The sequence below is a fragment of the Gossypium arboreum genome, chromosome 10 (genome assembly GCF_025698485.1).
Source record: "Gossypium arboreum isolate Shixiya-1 chromosome 10, ASM2569848v2, whole genome shotgun sequence".
NCBI lineage: Eukaryota > Viridiplantae > Streptophyta > Magnoliopsida > Malvales > Malvaceae > Gossypium > Gossypium arboreum.
In genome coordinates, this window is record NC_069079.1 from 101,857,670 (window position 1) to 101,872,428 (window position 14,759).

The following is a 14,759-nucleotide window of genomic DNA, read 5'->3' on the forward strand; positions in this document are numbered from 1 at the left end:
TTGCACTAACCTATTACACCCAACCAAAACATGCACCGATTAGTATATGAACAATATTAAAAATGTAAAATTTCTAACTTTTTACTATTATTTTAAAAATTATCGATAAATTCAAAATGATATAACAAATTAATTAGGGTGAGTTTGGATAGACAATATGTTTACCTGCGATTAATGTAAAAATAGCAGTGACTGTGAGATTAGATACTATAACGATACTATAGCATGAGACAAAAAGTAAGCTAAATACACCATACCATACCACACCCAATCAACCATCCAAACCTACCCATACTATTTATACATACCAATTCTAATAAGAAAACAATGCATCTACTAATACAAATTTTTTATGAACCAATAAATAATTTTAATTACAAATTAAGATTTATGAACCAATAAAAAATTAATTTAATATTTGTAAATAAATCATGCAATTTATTATAATTAAGTCTTTACTCAACAAAAATAAATTTATGCATTATAAACAACTTTTCTTAAAAAAATAATAACAAAAAAGAAGATAAAAGGGACATGTTTTTAATATTAGAAAAAGTTGAAAGTGGGAAAGGTGCAAACTTTTCCCCATAAAAACCGTCTAAAGTTTACACCAAATAAGTCTTCTTTAATTTTGCTCAAAACGCTGAACACTTGAAAAAGTTGGAAATTTCCATTTCCATTTCCCTATCCAAATCTCCATCTCTTTCCTCAATATATTCCTCCAAAAAACCAACCAATTTTCATGCAAAAACACAGTAAACCAAATTCCCACTAAAAGAAAAAATCTCCAGTTAAGTGCTTATTGATGGCGATAAAGTGCATTGCCAGGTTAAGGTCACGCCGGGTGGTTCAAGACCAACTGCAAACTCCCAATGAAGTGGAGGCTGAGGGTGGTTGCTGTTGGGCTAACCTGCCTCAAGAATTATTATGGGAAGTTCTTTTAAGGATTGAAGAATCCGAAAGTATTTGGCCTCAAAGGAAACATGTGGTGGCTTGTGCTGGTGTTTGCAGGAGTTGGAGGTTTATTATTCAACAGATTGTTAAACTTCCTCAACTTTCTGGGAAATTGACTTTCCCCATCTCTGTTAAACAGGTTCGGTTCCTAGTTTCTTATTTTCTGGGTATTTTTATTTTCATTCAAGGGTTGGAAAGGTGGTCTCTTCCCATGTTTTCTGAGGATTTTATCTTCTTGGGAATCTTGAATTGAAAATTGTGTGCCTGTTGATCTGATTTTTGGAGATACGAAGGTCCCAATGGATATGCCTTTGAGTTCCATAGATTAGGAAACTTGACTAAGGATCTTGTCCATTTGCTTATAGAGATGTAAGTTTTGGTGAGTTTTTTTTTCTTTTTTTGGGGGGGGAGGGGGGGGTGAGATTTGGATCTAGCATGTGTTTTGAACCATTTGTGTCTACCATGTATTCGACCACTAGACAAGGCAAGTTCACATTATCAGTAAAGTGTTTTGGGACCATCATGGTTCTCTCTAATCATTGTTTCCTTTATGCAATAGCTTAATAGATAGACTTCCACTTGAAGAGTGGTTCAAGTTTTGGGACCACTTTTAGCTTTTTCAACTAGTGTTGAGCTAACACTAATCATTAGCTAGCTGCCACCACTATCCCCATGTCTGCAAGCAAGCTCCTTTCTTCAACTACTATTATACTCTTTACATTCGGTTAAAAGCTATGGAATTATATTGCTCGGATTGAGGTGCGAGTGTTAAGTGTATGCCCCCGAAACCGTGTCAAGTTATGTGTTGTATATAGAAGCTAAGTAGCTTTAGTTTGTGTTTCTATTTATCGATTTATTTCGAATTTCATTAACTTACGAATCTAATTTGCAGCCTGGTCCAAAGGATTCTCTCCTACAGTGCTTCATAAAGAGAAACCGATCTACCCAAACATATTACCTTTACCTTGGTTTAACTAATTGTGAGTTTTTCTTCTTCTTTTACATTGTTTTTATGGTTATTCTGCCTGTTCCATCTTAGTTATGAATGTCTTCCAGTGCAATTCATTCCATTCGATCACTAGATCGGATAACGGACTGGTATCTTCATAAATTTTCCTTCTCAAGTTGTAACACTTTGGGATTTTTCATTTCATTACAGCAGCGCTATCCGATGGCGGGAAGTTCCTTCTTGCTGCTCGCAAGTGTAGACGTCCGACCTGCACAGATTATATCATCTCTTTACTGGCCGAGGATTTCTCGAAGGGGACAAATACTTATGCTGGGAGATTAAGGTGAGCAGTGAGATGTATAACCAACAAAATTGTATAGATTTGGTTGTTCCGTTTGCCTTGTCTTGCAATTCTCAACTCTTATGTCTTTTCCTTTTGGGAAGATCAAATTTTTTAGGGACCAAGTTCACTGTCTTTGATGGACAGTCTCCTCAAGCTGGTGCAAAGATGGGTAAAAGTAGGTCCTCTAGGCTAGCAAATTTGAGACAAGTTTCACCTTCTAGCAACTACCCCATGGCTCACATTTCATATGAATTGAATATGTTAGGTTCAAGGTAAGAGTTTGCCATTATTTTGCGTAAGGTTTTGGTAATTTCATAAGCAAGCCAATAATTGATCCATCATTATTGATTAGCTCATGCATTAAATCCCTTTTCTGTTCACTTTTTCATACAAGTCTATGTTCCTAAAGCCAGTATGACCCATATCTGAATACGTGTGCATTAAGAAAAATGAAGAATCCAAACAACATAAAGACCAACATTAATGTATTTTAATGACTTCTAGGGGCCCAAGGAGAATGCAGTGTAATATGAACACCATCCCAGCAACTTCAATAGCACCAGGAGGATTAGACCCCACCACCCAAGCTGAGTTGAACCCATATCAATCAACCCCAACTAGCTTTCTTTCGAAATCTGCTAGCATGGAGAATTCTGTATCTGATCAAAAGAATGGTGGACTAGTGTTGATAAATAAGGCTCCAAGGTGGCATGAGCAACTCCAGTGTTGGTGCTTGAACTTCCATGGACGAGTCACGATTGCTTCAGTGAAAAACTTTCAATTGGTGGCTTCACCAGAGAACGGACCGGCAGGGCCAGAACATGAGAAGATCATCCTCCAATTTGGTAAAGTGGGGAAGGATTTATTTACCATGGATTATCGGTATCCGATCTCGGTATTCCAAGCCTTTGCTATCTGCCTCAGCAGCTTTGAGACTAGAATTGCTTGTGAATAAAAATTATGTAGGATCATGAACAGGGATTGTATTTAATTACTTTAGAAAAAAATGAGTAAACCCGTTTTCCATTCCCAGCATAACTTTTCATCTGCTCTACCCACTGCTCTTATTATCACATTTTAATCCCTGAAACAATGAAACTGATACCTTAAATATCAGCAATGGCATCCAACTTGTGATGTTGAGCTCTGATGTGTCAATCTACCTATCAAGGAATAATACACATGCAAATCATCATCCACATTATTGCTCCACTTTTTATTTATATATATATATTTTAAATATCCATCTTGAAATATCCATATTAGATATTTGTGTCCAATGTATTTTATGAAGGTATGACCCTCAAAATACCCTTCAAAATATATGAAAAAGCATTAAAAAAAATAAAAATGGTAGTATTAGCATGTTCTCCCTTTTCTTCAGGAGCAGGTATATGTAGGGGTGAGCAAAACTCGATTCGACTCGAAAAAATCGAAAAAAAATTCGAATTTCGAGTTAAACGAATCGAGTTATTCGAGTTATTCGAGTTATTCGAGTCAACTCGAATTTTTTTTTCGAATTTCGAGTTCGAATCGAGTTGAGTTTTCAAATTCGAATAACTCGAATAACTCGAATAATTCGAATAATTCGAATATCAAACTATAATATTTTATATTTTTACCCCAAACTCCAAAACCTTTTTACTTTTCCCTCAAAACTTTTACTCCTTCCCACTTTCCCCCCAAAACTTTTACTCCCCTTCCATCCCAACCCCCCAATCTACCCAAAATCCATTTCCTACCAAAATTTTACTCTCTCATTTACTTTTTTCAAAATTTTACTCCCAAAACCCTCAAAACTTTTATTTTCCCTAAAATTTTATTCCTCCACTTTCCCCTAAAATTTTTACTTCCTTCCCATCCCACCTCCCATTTACCCCAAATCCACCCCCAATTTTTTTAATATTTTCCTCCAAAATTTTACTCCCCCAATTTACTTCCCTCAAACTTTTATTCCCCAAAACTTTTATATTCTCCTAAACTTTTACTTCTCACCTTTCACTCTCAAATAAAAATCAAAATTATCCAAAAAATCACTAAAATAAATAGTAATAATTTTATTTATATCTATTATTTATATTATTAAATTAAATTTCACATTTTATATTATTTATATGATTGAATTGTTTAGTCCTATTGAATATTTATATTAAAATTGAATTATTAATTATGCCATTAAATATTCATGTTAAAATTTTATATTAGTATCAATTTCACATTTTATCTTTAAAATAACTTTTATTAAAAATCACATTTTTACATTTAATATATTTTTAATTCTAAAATACATAGTGACAAGAATTTGAAGATAATTGAAACAACTAAGTAAACAAAAAGCTAACCCGTATATAAAAGATTAATAAATAAATTATGAGGTGATGAAAGTTAATAAAATTTTGATTAAGGTGGAAAAATTTTATTACGATGGGTGACGATGGTTACAAGGACCCAAAATTATTTTATAAAATTTAATTGAACAAATATATTCGATTTGATTCGATTCGAATTCCATCTCACTCGACTCGATTCGAGAAAATTTCAAATTAAGTTAGGATGATAAAATAATATTCGAAAACTCGATTAACTCGAAAATTTTTGATTCGATTCGATTCGATTCGATCGAATGCTCACCCCTAGGTATATGTATAAAGAATGGTGCAATGAAATTAAAGGTACAGAATTGCTAATCATTTTGGATTTTCTCAAATCATGAGAAGAAAAAAAAGAAAAAAGAAAAAAGAGAGAGAGAGAGAGTACTGTTTATTTAACTAATTTGTATCAATCCTGGAAAAACTTCCAAGTTCTAAGAACCTCTTACAGGCAATATACGCGAGAAAAGGGCCCAGAAAAACATGAGCAAATCCCTAGAAAGAGACCCCTAATTATTGGGGTCAAAAACCCCATTACAAGTATAAAAGATGAACACGAAACTATTCCAAGGTCCTTTAGCAAAAGGAAATATCTGCTTAGATGTATACAGAAAGTCCAATAGTACAATCTTCTCCCCATTCAATAATTTAGTACTTACAAGAATACAATATACGCGTAACTATGTTCTCTTACCTCTTGCTAAGCTGTCTGCAAGTGGATGTTTGGATCCGAACTCGTTTGTACAGATTCAGTAGCTTCTGCCTCATCCGAGGGTAAATCGTCTGGATGTAATTCAGGTTGACTCAGGCTTCGGACAAACTCAGTGAATGAAGGAAAATGCTCCGGCGAGAAGAAATGAGCTCCCATCCTCTGATAAGTGAACAAGTCTATTTTATTCTCACCCAACATATTTTTCTTAATCTGCTCTATACCACCAGGAGCTCCAGGGGCCAGGTTCTGCCCGGCAACCTCAACCCGGTGCTTGTTGCACGTTGTTCGGATTTGTGCAAGTAATGATTCAGGGCTAGAAAGAGCATCGTGTGGCTGGTGCTCATCTGACAGGTCCATTCCAGGCAAGATGATTTTGCATGAATTCCTTGCAAACATCTCTGCAACTGCTTCATAGCCATTTCTTGAGGCCGTGTTATAGAAGCCGGCAGTCAGTTCAGAAGGGTGTGCCCGGGTTTTGTACCACGAGTGCATCAACGGGACTTTCCCATAAACATTGACTTCAGTATCACCAAAAATGGATGAGGCAAGAGAGAGGAGACGATTGCCGTGAGATACAAGCTCGCTTGAGTACCAGGAAAGGAAGAAGTCACCATAAGGACTTTCCCACGACCCACCGTGATCCTTGAAGAAACTATTTGAGTTCGGTGCCTGATCATAAGTAGGGGCATCATGTGGACCACCTAGACCCCATAATGGGTTTCCATTCGCTTCAGCATATTGCTTAAGAAGGTTAAGCATGTTTGTGTCATAACATTGGAACTCCCCGCCTCCAGTAATCGTGCCACTCTTGGCAGGCTTGTGGTGTGAGGGATACCGGAGCTCACCATCTGGTCCGAGACCCATTGAAATGCCCTGAAAAACCACAACACAGAAGCCATTAACATCAGCACACCAACATAGGGTCTATGGCTTATTTAACCAAGTTGTTCAACAGACAACCCCTTACGGTGATGGTAGAACCCATGAAAGGTGAGAATGTGGTCTTAAAGCTCTCGCAAAAGCCCTGGTAGACTTGAATCGGAGTCTTTCCATCAAGAACAGCAAGATTATCAACAGCCAGTGATAGACATTGCTGATAATGCTGTCCTGAACGATCCGCAAAGAAGATACTTGATTGGGATTCGCCAATCTTCGTTACCCACTTGGGAAGCGGAATTCTCGGTTGACTCGAAGCGTGGAAGCAGAGCGATACGTGAAGCTTCAGACCTGCTTTCTGAACCATCTCAGCAACAGCAAGATAGCCTGACCAGTCATACTTCCCCATCTCATTTTCCACCACTCCCCACCAGACAGGCAATTCAACACCTTCCACACCCAAAAGTTTCAAAGCTTTCAGTCCCGCCCCAATTGCCCGGGCATGGTTTACCGAATTGCCATCGGAAACCGCATCTAGAGGCAGACCAACAAATAATCTTAGCCTATCAAGCTGAAAAAGAAAAACCAGAATTTGCAACAATCAGCATAACCAAATACAGTTGTTTATCAATTCAATTTTATGATATGTTTTTCAGCCAGAATCTGCATTAAAACAAAAGTTTTTAAGGCATGGCTTTCAATAAAGAATGACTGCATATCAATTCCAAAGATTCAAGCATCAAATGCAAATGTAGATATAAATAAAAATACCTTAAATTCATCACTAAAACCAGCTTAGAAAACTACGAAGTAACTATAAATAGATGGCTATATTCACTTTAATTCCTCTACAAGTATTGATATGGAAATACTAAATTTCTTCACACTTGTCAAAAAGAATAAACATGAAACAATTTGCTTTTAAAATATATAATTTTTAATTTAATCCTTCTGCTTCAATACCATAAATTTAGTCCCACTACTTGTTTGTTTTTGAAAATTAAAATCGAATAGACAGCACTCTTAATAAATTTCCGTTAAATTTGAACATGCTACATTTTAATATTTAAATATCAAAGTCCAATTTAAAAACCAGACAAGTAGAAGGCTAAACTCCTTGGAAGTAAAAACAGAGGGACTAAATTTCAAAAGATTGAAGAATAAAGGGACTGCAGCGGAATTACACCTAATTTTTATTATCTAAGATCTACCCAAAATAGAGCTCAAATCGTCCCAACTTAGCTTAAAAAAGGTTCCAACTTTATCAATTTAAAACAAATAACACCAAACTGATAATCTATTTTTAAGAATAAAAAGAACAGAAAATACACAAAATTGAGGGGGAAAAAAGCCAAAAAGAAGGGGAAAAAATGGAACTTACAGATTTGAAAGTTGCAGGAGACTTGGATTCAAGAACGGGATCAGAGTGGACAGCTTTCAACGTAAATCTGAGCCCAGCTTTTCTAAACCTCGAAATTTGGCTTTCAAAGCAAACACTGTTTGGTTTCCGAGAAAATATTTTGTTTTTATCATTACTTTTCCCAAAACAAAACCTTAAATCCCTGCATCCTAATTCTGTTTTAGAGATCTTTGCCTGTGAAGAACTCCTAATTACCGAGACCTCCATTTCCAACAGAGAACTCAAACTAAAATCAATAATACCTAAAGATCAAACCTTTTATGAACCCAGACAAAAAGATTTACACCAAGAAATCTTGGAACAAAAAAGAACCCCGTTCTTGCTCTAAGATCTAAAGCCGTAAAGCAAAATTTCGAAAATAAATTTGGGATAAAAGAGGAATAATAATAACAATGAAAAAGTGTTTTTCTAATTTCGGTATAAATTGAAAAGAAGGGTTTCTAATTTCTTTGGGTAATTTTGGATTGAAGTTTGAGAGCATTATGCATTGCTTGATTCCCTTATATAAACTCCGTTTGCAGATAACAACAAAAGTGGTGGGTGTCTGGCACGTGTTAACCTTACCCTTTGCCAAATTTTCAGCCGCGTAATTTATTTAATTATTATTTTTATAATTATCTTTTTGTCCTAAAAGTAGTATTAAAAAAATACCGTTTATTCATTTTATCCAACTTATAATATTAAATATCAACAGAAAAGTACTATTAGATAGAAGTATAATGAAAGCTCTCGAAGTTAAATTATAGTGTATTTCTTTTATTAAAAAAATGATATCTATGTATGTTAAATGTAAAAGTAAATTAGTTTATTGTTAAAATTTGATATTTGTGCGTCAACATAAGATATACGTGATGAGTCATGTAATTATTCTCATCAACCACGCTAATTTTTAAGAGTAAAAATATATGTAAATTTTAATAAAAAAAACTAGTTTACTCTTTGATCTAATATAAAGAAACTAATTGTCCATTTTTAACTAAATAAAAATAAATGCAGTCTAACTCCTAATATAAGAACTTCTATAATATTTTTATTGTATTACTATTACTAATATTTAATTAAGAAAAAAAATAACTCGGCCAATAAAGGACCGAAGTTGTTGTTAAAGAGAGGACTCAACTTTGACTCTTATTACGTGGTGTTATTATATGTAAACTTTAGTCTAATAGATCAACTTTGGTCCAAATTATTTCAATTTTAATTTGTTTATATTTTGTATCGATTTAATTTTACTTATTTATATTTGTAATCTTTAAAAAGAATAAAAGTAATTTGGCTCATTTTCTGGATCAAAATCTTTGCTTTTTAATATAATTTTTATACTTAGTCACACGAAGTGACCAGCATTAAATTAATTAAAAATTATTAAAAATCATACTTCTATAAAATAATAAATATTAATTTGATGATATTTTATTCTTTATATTATTATATAATATTTATATAATGTCTAAGAACTTAAAGATTCTATTATCTCTAAAGCTTCAATTTTACTATTTAAATTAAAATTTTGTTTGTTTTAATGCAATATTTTTAATTTTTCAACTTAATCATGAGTGTAATTGCTGTGTGTCATTAATGTCACAATTGAAAATCTGGTAATTCTTTATGGGTTTTGGTGTTTTGCTACAGATTATTAATAAATTAACAAAATTAAAAAGAAAATAGAAGAGTAAGAATTTGTTAACGAATTATTTTTGAGTATTTTAAATTTGATAAATATATCATATGCAATTAAGTGAAACATTAAAAAAATTATTTCTCGATTGAGCTTTAACTCGATTAGCATTAACATTGTTCTCAGTGTAAGAAGACATAAGTTCGAGTATCTTTGAACTGTATTATATTACTAGTTAATTCTTGATAAGAATTTATAATAAAATTAATGTTAAAAATTATTTAAATATATTTATTAATAGAGTTATTTTAATTAACCATTTGTTTATTTGATCAAATTTTAATAAAATTGGTATGTATGCATGTATGATTAGGTTCTCAAATTCATAGAAAGTTGCTCAATTATCCTTGTTCAATAGAATACCTATTTTTTTTCATACCTTTTTAATTGATTTAGTGTTAATTTATAATAAAAAATATCCAACTACCATGGTGGAAGTTAGCAAATCCATGTGCCCATATATCCCAACTGTCTGTTTCATCTGATGATCCTATTTTTAATTTCAAACAACATTCAACTTTGGTGTTTTTCAATCTTATATCCTTCTTTATTTACACCAATTACTTATCAAACATTAAATAAAGATTTTTTTTGAATATTAATTTATTTGCTCATTTGATCTATCTTTTTTAAAAAAATGTCAATCTGCTCAGTTCTGAAAAAAAAAAAACCCATACCTTTTTATAAGAAAATGATAAAAAGAAATTGAGATTTAGGATAAGAATGAATTTTCAAGTGGGAGCACAAATCTATAAATAAGTATACTTTGTTTCCCCCAATGCTTGCAATTTTATTAAAGGTCACTTCTCACTTTACACAACAATTTCAATTTTCACATTCATTCTTTTATATGAATATTCTGGATACCTGATTGACTATAAGTTAAATATTATCAAATTATATTTTACAATAGATTTAAATGGTATTATTAAATTTAATTTAATTGTGAAATTATTAAATTTTTTATAAAATAAAAAAATATTACTATAAGAGTATTTATATTCTTTTAGTATTTTTATGTAAAATCAAGAAAATATATATATAATAAGATTTGAACTTAAGACTATGAATTTTTAACTAAAACTTCGTTTATTTTTCATATCAATTTATTTATTACATAAATTATTTCCTTTCATATACTATAATTTAATTGATATCACGAATTAACTAATAATAAATTTATCAAATTACTTACATAAAAAAAATAGGAGATATAAGCCTTTAAATCCATCCAGCTTTGTCTATAATATTTAGCCACAATTATTGAACTTTTCGCTTTCCATCATTTCATTATATTGTTTTAGATTTTAATTTTTGTAATTTATTTATTTAAAATATAATTTCTACATGCATTTATTTTTGAGCCAAATAATATGTTAGTATTGTTTTCTTTTTTCAAGGTAGGAAAAATTTAAAACAAATTTTAGTGTAGTTGAAAATGGAAAATAGGTGAGTCAACTCAACAAGGAGGGTGCAATATTTGTGGCTGTGGTGGGCGAGTCAACTAGGATGACGTGGAAAGTGGACATAATTTATATAGTTTGTTTAAGGTTAAAATGTATTAAAAGTCTTTATATTTGGTCAGAATTGAGAATTTTGTCTTTATATTTTTATTTTAAAATTTTAAATTTAAATTTAACTATTAAAATTATTAAATTATTTTATTAAATTCAAATTAATTATAAAATTATATTTTAATTACATGACTATTAAATAAGTATTTTTATTTTAAAAAAGTTTTGAAAATGAATTTAACAAAAATAATATAGCGATGTTGATAGTTAGACCTAAATTTTAAAATTTAAAAATAAAGAGATCAAATTTAATAAAATAAATTATAATGACTAAATTTGTAATTTTTAAAATGTATAGGGACTTCCGACACATTGTAACCCTTGTTTTATTCTCCAAATTCAATGATAGTGAGATATGGATTGGGATGACACGTGGAAGACAATAGGTGGTCGGTGATCGAAGTGCTGACTCATTTCCATGCAATACTGCCCACCATTTTCAATCATTCAAAACAGCTATAGCCCCTCCCATGGATGAAAATTTTGAAACGTTTTTTTTTAAAAAATAATAGGTGAATTGTTTTGGGTTGAATTCAAAATTGAATTTAAATTTAAACTTAATATTAGCTAATAAAATTAAAAGATATTATTTATTTAAACATATTTTAATTCATAATATTTAAATTACTGTAACGAGAATTATAATAATTATATATATTATTCAATCTGTTATTGATTGAGTCTTAACTCGATTTGTATGAGTTTTACCACCAATATAGAAGGATGTGGGTTCAAATGTACTAAAACGCATTATTTTCTTATTTATAGGTTGGTGAAGGACTATGAATAATTCTAGATATTATGTTAAAAAGAGCATATCCGATTAAAACCTATAATCAACTACTATTTAAATACAATAATTTAGAATTTTTTTTAAAAAAGTTAGTGACAAATATTATAAATGTTTCATTAATGGGCCCATGTATTAATTCATAAGTAGTGCATTCATGGCCATTCAACTTAATAAATGCGTTTAAGGTTGCAATATTTAAAGAAAAATGAATTTTCAAAATTTTATTATTTGTGTTCCAAGTAAATTATACTCATTTAGTCTGCCCAATATATATATACTCATTTAGGTTATCGTACAAAATAATAAATTACACCATCATTTTAATTTAATTTCATGAACCATTGTTACTTAGATAAAAGCTTACTTGGATACACATCTTTTATATATATATATATACCCACACATATATACACTAATACTATAGCAATCTGATGTTTTAATATTATAAAATATTCCAATGTGACATATTTAATAATGTGCCATTTATCATCATATAAAATTATCATATGTAATTATTAATTAACTAAAACTAATTAAGGATTTGGAAATAATTAATTTAAAATATAGAATCTCCATCATGCATTAATTATCTAATAGACATATCTTTTAATAATGTTATAATTTCTTTTCTTTTTCTATCAAAAATTTATGAAAATTATATCTTAAAAAGTATTAAAAGGAAAATTAATTTCCCATATTAATTATGGCCTATATTATAATTTAAAAGGATATTTTAATTATGGCTTACATTTTATTTTAAAAGTTGAAGATTCATATATATATTTTTTAAATTATGCCTGATATAAGTAATTTCAAAGCATGCCTAATATGGTATGGAGACTGTAGATAATGATTTATTTACTATGAATTTTGAGAACTGGTTGTTGCATAATGTCTTAAATGAGAAAAAAATTTTGGTGAAAAGAATTCATCCGAAGCTAGTTTTTGCTAATATTGTAGGGAGATTGTGGAAAGGTAGAAATATGATTGTTTTTAATGAGCAAAATTTTAGTATAGATGTAATGGTTATGATGAGTTTATCATGGGCAAGAGTGGCTATGTAATCATGTTTTGATTCGTGTGATTCGACAGCCTCAAGGTTGGAGTTTCCACAGTTGGGGTGGTTAAAGCTCAATACGAATGGTAGAGTTAACGTAGGATTTGGAATCGCTATTACCAAGGGTTTAGTGAGGAATCATAAGGGAGATTGGATGTTTGGGTATGGTCGAAATTTGGGAGTTAACTCGGTGTTAGAAGTTGAACTTCATACGATTGTGGATGGACTCCAATTGGCATGGGAGCAAGAGGTGCGTCATTTGGTTATTGAGAGCGATAGTAAAACGGTAATGGATTTAATACTTGGGAATAAAAAAAGGGGAAGCTCTTGACTGGAGTTAGAGATTTGTAATTGGATGGCGAATGATTGATATGTTAAGCTTCAATTTTGTGTCAAGAACAACAAATATGGCAGCTGACGCTATAGCTAAGGAGATTAGGAGGAGCACAATGGGATTTCTTTTCTTTGCTCACCCACCTCTAGCGATGCAAGATATTATCATACAAGATTAGTGCTAAGTAAGTCCATTTTTAATTTTTTTTGTTCAACCCTACAATTCAACTTCATTTTTGTAAAAAAAATAAAAAGAAGCATGCCTAATATAATATTATTTAAGAAAGGAACACCATACTTTAATCTTATAATAGTTGATCATTTTTAAATTTAAATATAACTTTAATATAAAATTTGTTTTTATATAGCTTTCCTGCATTGAAGATGACAACGTAATTGTCTTTATGGCGTAAATCTGCCACAAGAAGTATGAAACCCATATAGTGGGCTTGGTTCAATGTAATGGAATAGAGCTGTAATAGAATAGAGCTGTAATGGAATAGAAGCGTAATAAGTAATTCAACTATGCGGTTGGATGGAATGGAATAAACGTAATAGAATTCTTGTGTTTGGTTGAATGGAATGATGTTGTAATAGAATAAGAAAAAAACTAAAATGACCGAATACCCTTAGTTGAATTTTTTAAGTAGATGATTATTGTTATTATTATTAAATTTTAATAAGATTATTATTAAAAATAATTTAATAAAAATAATAAATAATTTAATCATATTTTACCATAATTATTACTAAATATAATTTAATAAAATTCTTAATATAATTATTATTATATGAATTAAAAATCATAATATATAATACTATAAAAATAATATATAATCTACTTTATTATTTTTAAACTGCACTACATAATATGCTAAGATATCATTAGTGAAACAAATAATTTGATTATTCTACAATAAAAATAAAATATAAAGTAATAAATAACTTGAGAATTATATTTCACATTTAAACATAATATTCATATGTTCACAGGAATGTTCCTCGAATAATTTTCAAGATTGGAATACTACAATATTTTTTCTCTAGAAATCGTTAATGAGATAATACAATATTTTTCTCTAAAATCATTCACTATAAGATTGGAATACTACAATATTTTTTCTCTAAAAATCACCATTGTAGAAGGACATGATTGAATGTGCAGAGGTTTTGCAATCTATCCCTAGGTTAAAGTAATGCGTTAATGAAATAACTTGATATCCTTAAATATTCTATTCAGTTTCCCATAGTTCTCATATTTAATTCAACCACCAAAAAAAAAAGGGGAAGAAAAGAGAAACTGTACATGAATAAGACAACAAATGAGTGTATGGTAGGACCTGGTATTTACATTGAAAAGATTACGAAATAAAATCATCGGTTTGCCCCAAAATGTGATTCTACCCAGATCCGCCCCTCATCACTCTGATCAATAAAACATTTTAATAGCATCCAAAAGATGAATAAAAAAAGGGCTGCCAAGACAAAAAAAAGCATTGTAATAAGCAACCAAAACAACCGTTGAAAATGCTTTAAATTTTTTTAGATAGATAATTATTGTTATTATTATTAAATTTTAATAAAATTATTATTAAATATATTTTAATAAAATAAAATAAATAATTTAATCATTTTTAATATAATAATTATTAAATTCAATTTAATAAAATATTATATAATTTAATAACATTCTTAATAAAA

The 14,759-nt window shown here is 30.4% G+C and overlaps 2 protein-coding genes across 5 annotated transcripts; one reads left to right on the forward strand and one right to left on the reverse strand.

Annotated features, from left to right (window-relative positions):
* The first annotated feature begins 558 nt into the window (after nt 1-558).
* On the forward strand, nt 559-3,284 carry LOC108455899 (tubby-like F-box protein 3). 4 transcript variants are annotated; one of them, XM_017754484.2, is made up of 5 exons: nt 559-1,093; nt 1,847-1,934; nt 2,117-2,246; nt 2,348-2,518; nt 2,751-3,284. In XM_017754484.2, the coding sequence occupies exons 1-5, from the start codon at nt 806-808 to the stop codon at nt 3,199-3,201; spliced, it is 1,128 nt and encodes a 375-aa protein (XP_017609973.1). In that variant the 5' UTR covers nt 559-805; the 3' UTR covers nt 3,202-3,284. The 4 variants fall into 4 exon arrangements, with proteins under 4 accessions (XP_017609973.1, XP_017609964.1, XP_052875971.1 ...); XM_017754475.2 differs by having other exon boundaries at nt 561-1,093; nt 2,114-2,246; XM_053020011.1 differs by lacking the exon at nt 559-1,093 and adding an exon at nt 1,611-1,751.
* A 1,721-nt stretch (nt 3,285-5,005) lies between these two features.
* LOC108454236 (inactive beta-amylase 9) lies at nt 5,006-8,134 on the reverse strand. The gene is made up of 3 exons (XM_017752628.2): nt 7,585-8,134; nt 6,295-6,774; nt 5,006-6,200 (listed from the first exon to the last, which is right to left on the reverse strand). Exons 1-3 carry the CDS (start codon nt 7,828-7,830, stop codon nt 5,316-5,318), a joined length of 1,611 nt encoding a protein of 536 aa, XP_017608117.1. The 5' UTR covers nt 7,831-8,134; the 3' UTR covers nt 5,006-5,315.
* Between the last annotated feature and the right edge of the window lie 6,625 nt (nt 8,135-14,759).